This window comes from Marmota monax, unplaced genomic scaffold, assembly GCF_021218885.2.
Source record: "Marmota monax isolate L192 unplaced genomic scaffold, Marmota_monax_Labrador192_F-V1.1 WCK01_AAM20220418_F8-fsc00089, whole genome shotgun sequence".
Lineage (NCBI taxonomy): Eukaryota > Metazoa > Chordata > Mammalia > Rodentia > Sciuridae > Marmota > Marmota monax.
Genome location: NW_026694744.1, coordinates 7278977 through 7284976, shown reverse-complemented (window position 1 = coordinate 7284976; position 6000 = coordinate 7278977). Strand labels below are relative to the sequence as shown.

The window sequence follows — 6000 nt, the reverse complement described above, 5'->3', positions numbered from 1 at the left end:
CCTGATCTTTCAGGATGGAATTCAGGAATCAGCATGTGTAAAAAGGATTTTAATGCAAAGTCAAGTGAAGAATCACTGCATTATATCATGCTGCCTCTAAAGCACATTTTGCCTTGAATATCCATTTCAGGTTGCAAGTGCCTCTTTTATATGGGCTGTGAGACTGAAAAAATCTCTCCAGAGCTATGCCCAGCAAACTTTTGCTGGTATTAGAATCTCCTGCCGTGCAGGTTAGAACTCATATTGTCACACCTCCAGACGTTCTGACCAGCAGACCTGGGGTGAGGTAGAGTGAGCCTTTTGAAGAAGCTCACAGTGGTCTTAATGCTGGGGCCCAGTGGACAGCGTAGACCTAGGTAAAAAGGGCTTGCATCTCCAAGATGCCAGAGTCAGGTCCAATAATCCTGGGATGGGAGTGGGCATGTATTTATTTATGGACCATCTGCTGGAACTGTTCTAGACTATATTTGTAAAGACAACCACTCCTCTGCTGATGGTCATTACTTTGCCCTTCTCTATCCCACCTCTGAGACTAAACTTCAAGCAATCTTTGCACTAGGTTTCTATCCTTTTCTATCCCTTAATCACTTATCTTTTATTGTTTTAAAATTGCCTGTGGGGTATTTTTAGTCTTTTTTAAAAAAGTATCTTTTTGACTCAAGATGGGCTGAGGGCAGATATGAAACAGTTTCAGATATTAAAGAAAATGAACCCTCGCAAAATTGTAAGGGAAATCAGAAGTTTGTAAAAATTGTAAATGTGAACACATAAAATGGCAAAAAGGCAACAGAGATAGGCAGAGATCTGTTTCGGTGCCACAAAATTGATTTTATTTTGAACCAGGAAGCAACAGCAATCAAGAGAATAGTCTGGACTAAGGGCGTGGCAGCGTGATTCAAGTACCAAGGAGTGACTTTGTCCAGTGCAAGGTGGAGTAAAGAAAAACAATTTTTCATTCCCAAACTAAGCTCCTCCAAATCATGATACTTTTCAGTGATTCCCATTTACACAGGCTTGGATTATTTTACAGATTTCGGATTTTGTTAAGTAGTTCGTAAACATTTTTGAAGGAGTCACTGCAGAGAACCTTTGAATTGACGACGTCCACTTTTTTTGGTATATCAGGCACTGAATCAATTATAGAAATATTAAAATGTATTTATGCATTAGAGTTTTGCATTTCAAAAAGGCCAACAACCAAGAACGTTTGAACTTGGAAACAAGTGATATTTTGGGCCAGATACCTCTTTGTGGTGGTGGAGCTGCAGGATGTTCAATGCCATCCCTGACCTCTACCCACTAGATGCTGGTAGCACTGCGTCCCCCAAGTTGTGACAAGCAAAATTGACTCCAGACATGGCCAAATGTCTCCTGGGGGGTAAAATAGAGCGCAGAATGAGGAGCACTATTTTCAAAAACTTCCTCCTGCCGTCGTCATTGTCTTTGTGTGCTTTTTGGTATTTCATGAAGGCAGACCAGATGTCAACTTCCCAACACCAGATATACATGTCTGTGAGCACATAGGCATGTGTCTCTGCAGGCAGTTGCAAATGTGCCTGGAGCTGGGATGGAATTCCACGTTGACTAGAGGGCACTAGTTCAGTTCCTCAGAAGTTAAAGGTCAATATAGCAGTACCATAATTAAAAGCCTGTTGATTCAGGCTATCTCCTCTTGTCCAGCAGAAACCATCATCCATATTTGCAGTCAGTTTTTGAAGTCACTTTCTTTAAAGCTGGAAAGAAAATCTTCGCCTAAGTCCACCCTCATCTTAATTCACCATTTAGATTCCTACTTGAATGATACAGCCAGCAATTTTCCACTTTGGATCCAGACTTCTTTCTATCCACTAGGAAGAGAGGTACCATGTTTCTGAGTTCTGCTATCAGGACTGACTACATAATTTGCAGGACCCGGTGCAAAGTGAAAATGCAGGCCCTTTGTTCAAAAATTATTAAGAATTTCATGACAGTGACAGAAGAGCATTGAACCAAGCTTAGGGCCTCTCTGAGCCCAGGGTTCTGGGATACTGAGCTATCATACAACCATGATGCCAGCCCTTGTAACTTTGGTTGGTGCCATGTCAATTTTGTTGTATTCATTTAATTGGCACTGCCATCTCTTTTGCTCCTATATTGAAATGCTTCCGGTGAAGTGAAGACCTCAAAAAAGTAAAATAAAATATTGTGACCCCAATCCATTTGAAGAGAATGCATTATTATACTGCAGCAAATGTTTACAGCATATATTTTTTTAGACTTTCAAAAAAATCCACATGGAAATTTTTTCTACACCATTACAGTAATTAAAACACTGTGGCCTTTCACCATATACATATTTTCCTGTAAATGTGACAACCTGGAAATAGTAGCTGCTACATCCACAATGGTTTTAAGTTAGCCAAAAGTGAGACTTTCACAACAAAATTATAACATAATCTCTTATCCTTATAAAAATAGCCAAAACATACCCTAAACAGCTTGGAGTGAAAACTTGAGTAGTAACATCTTTATATTGAAAAACATTATATTCATGGAAATAGTGTCCTTCCAGTAAATGCTTTCTGTTAACATCATAAGGCAAACTGTAGCATTTATTGGTACCTGGAGACCATGGTTTTAAAAACTCAGAAACTGAGTTTTAGACCCTTATATTCAGAACCTGTAAGTGTACAAAGTGCATTAAAATATCCATTATCCAGTAACCCAAAATGTATGTAAAAATTACTGAGAGAACCCTTTCTATTTATTCAGGGAAGGCAAATACACATTGTTTTACATTGTTAAACAAAAGAAAAAACATTTAGTTGCCAAAAAATGATTCGTTTTTTTTTCATTGAGGTGTCTATTTCTTAGATGTGTAATTGTCTTACATAGCTATCAAAATATTCATCTGGGTATAAATAATGTAGTAAATATATAGAATTTATCCAATAAGAAAAAGGACAGCATCTGCCAGGGAAGAGACAAAAGGACACAGGAAGCTGGCTTGGTCTCCCTCAAAGTCCAGTTTGGCAATCACATAAGCCTTGGCCATGTGGTGCTAAAACAATGGGTCTATTGACTTCAGGGAAACGATTGATTTGGTTAAAAGCAAAATTACTAAAAATGATGCCTAAATCTACCAGTCTGTTTATTTATTGGCTGACTCAGTAGCCCAGATAAATATTTTAGCCATCACAAATCTTTCTAGAAGTCATGCCCTTCATCAAGGTAGAACCAATAGCAAACTTCCAGTCCAAAGACCGCTCCAGAAAGCCTTAATTCAGGGACCATTACAATGTGTCAGAGCAGCATGCAAAGAACCCCATCTGACAGTTGATTAGCAGGTTCTATTTGCAGGTTCTTGCATGCAAATAGTGAGTTTCTTTCTTTTTGTTTTTGTTTTACAATTCTATGTTACTATACTAGAATATGGAGGGACTTCTACATCTTTCAAGATGTGTTTAATTAATGTTTGTTTATAATAACTTGAGACATATATTCTAGTGAATAGTGTTTTATGCAATGTTCCTTGCTATTACTAACTCATAAATATTAAGTGTTTTTCAGTGACTTATTTTTGGACATGGTAGTTGTGATCAGGGCCATGTGCTGATGTCCTAGAGAACAAAATCAATTCAAAGTGTGCTGCCATTCGTGACAGATTGTGTTTATTTATTTCCTCAGCCCCAGAGAAAAGGGAAAAAAATCAATTGGGGAAAGGGGAAATAGGACAACTATTAAATGTAGTGAAGAAATTTCATATGCCTAAAAAAACTATTAAAAGGATAAAATAGGATTATATCATCAAACAGAATCCTGCTTCTGAGAAAACACAAATCAGCCTAAATTTCTGAATAATCTGTAGGATTCAAAGTGACTATTTTCAATTGCAATCTCATTCATAATATTAGCCCAGAATCCTTAGCCCTGTGAGAAGCAGGGTTATGTATGGCCAAAGGTTTCAGAACCTTTCTTCCCAAAGTTATCCCATCAACCACCAGAGAGTAAAGATTGAGCCCTGGCTAAGTCTGAGGTTCAAAGTTCAATTCAAAGTCAATTTTATCCATTCTCCTTCTTACTCTATTCTAGTTGATCCACAAGTTTTTGACATCACAGTTAAAATACTTCAAATTACACCATAGTAAGAAAGCCTGTTTGTTTCCCTACTAGGTTAAAAATTATCTGTATTTAAAATAGCTGCATATTCTGTAATGCACTGTCAAAGTGACAGGACCTACCATGGGCTCAGTATGAAATATTATGTGAGAAAGTGAATAAACATACAAATCTACAAAAGGTTTTTTTGTTTTGTTTTCTTTTCCTTTTTCTTTTTTTGCAAGCCCATAGACAGTGATGAAATAAAAGTTGTAAAGAGCTGGCAAACTTATGGGCCTCTCAATGTGCAAAACCAAGTCATTCCTAACAGTTGTAATCCCGATTATGTTTCTTTTATAAATAATCTATAGGTTTTCCTCTAAATACAAAACAAATTATTAAAGCCTGTACTTAATACAAAACACAGTAAAAGAAAAAGAAATCTCCCATTTGAACCCTATTTTAGCTGATTTATGGACAGTTTGGGGGAGATTTAATCACACTCTTGAAACCTGTGCTTTCTTAATCCCCTAAATAGTGAATAATAGCCTCAAACTTTGTTACTCCTGGAAAGCAGCTTCATGTGGTCAGATGCTCACGGCAGCTGCTCTGTACAGTCCAAATGGTCTGGGATAGGAAGACCAGTTATAATCGTCAAACACTTGTTCCACAAGGTGAAGGTGGGGCACACAGGCTGTGCAAATGCCACATCGAAGGTGTAGAGGTGGATGGAGTTCAAAGCATCATAAAAAGCGATGGAGCCATTATCATAGTCTAGCAGGATGCCAACGCGTCGCAGGTGGGGGGCTGGCTCGATGGGGATCTCCTTGCTGTTGTGTCTCACCACCCAGTTATTGTTACAGCGGCAAAGGGCCCAGGAAGCAGAGTTCTTCCCAATCCATTCATGCTTTGGGGCTGATTTGTAAGCAAGGCCAATGGCATACCTGCAGAGACAAAATAGCAACAACAAAAACAGTGAATGACATTGCGTGTGTGTGTGTACTTAACCTGTTCTATGGTCAATTTTTTTTCCATGGGGTTATAAAAATGTGATCATCTGTTGTCTCTGTTCATTCTCTTTAAGTGAAAGATTAGCTAAGAACCCCAACACCTGTATTCCTCATCTTCTTCTCTCCTAAACATACTGTAGGCAGAAAGGGGCCATTGTATTTGTCCACAGTCTTGTTTTCAGTTCAAACACTGCAAAAGAATCTTCACTACATACTTTGTTGTTTTACTTTCTCTCATGAATTGCCAGTACCAACAGATACAACTTTCTACAATGATTGAAATGTTCTGTTCCATTCAGTACGGTGGCCAGGAGCCACATGGGCTATTCAGGCACTCAACTGGCTAGTCAAACTGAGGAACTCAACTATAAATTTATAGATGGTTCTTGATGGTCCAATTTAAAGATTTTTCAACTTTACAATGGTGTGAAAGTGATATGTATTCACTAGGAACTTTCTTCAAATTTTGAGTTTGGATGTCTTCCTGGGCTAGTCAAATGAAGTATGATCTTCTCTTGCAAAGCCAGGCAGGGGCAGTGAGCCACAGTTCCCAGGCAGTCACATGATCACAAGGGGAAGCAACTGTTCCTGTACTCTTCCATGAAATACATTCAATAAATTGTGCAGTTAATTATACAGTGGGCTTCATGTTAGATCAATTTGCCCAACTGTAGGCTAATTTAAGTGTTCAGAGAACATTTAAAATAGGCTAGGCTAATCTATGATGGTCAGTAGATTATGTGTAGTAAATCCATTTTTCACTTATGATATTTTTCCATTTACTATGGGGTTTTCAGGACGTATCCCCATCATAAGTGGAGGAGCATCTTATTTAATTTTAATTAAGATAATTATTTAAATAGCCACATGTGGTTTATGGCTATGATATTGGACAGTGTAACCTAGACTTGTC

General features: G+C 38.1%; 1 protein-coding gene across 6 annotated transcripts in view; it reads right to left on the bottom strand.

The window, feature by feature from the left end:
- Positions 1-807: 807 nt before the first annotated feature.
- Mid1 (midline 1) overlaps positions 808-6000 on the bottom strand; it is a 353950-nt gene continuing 348757 nt past the window's right edge. For all 6 annotated transcript variants that reach the window (XM_046424292.2, XM_046424289.2, XM_058572594.1 and 3 more), the window contains exon 10: positions 808-5021. In XM_046424292.2, coding sequence (XP_046280248.1) covers positions 4673-5021 — 349 coding nt within the window. In that variant the 3' untranslated portion in view covers positions 808-4672. The remainder of the gene's footprint in view (positions 5022-6000) is intronic.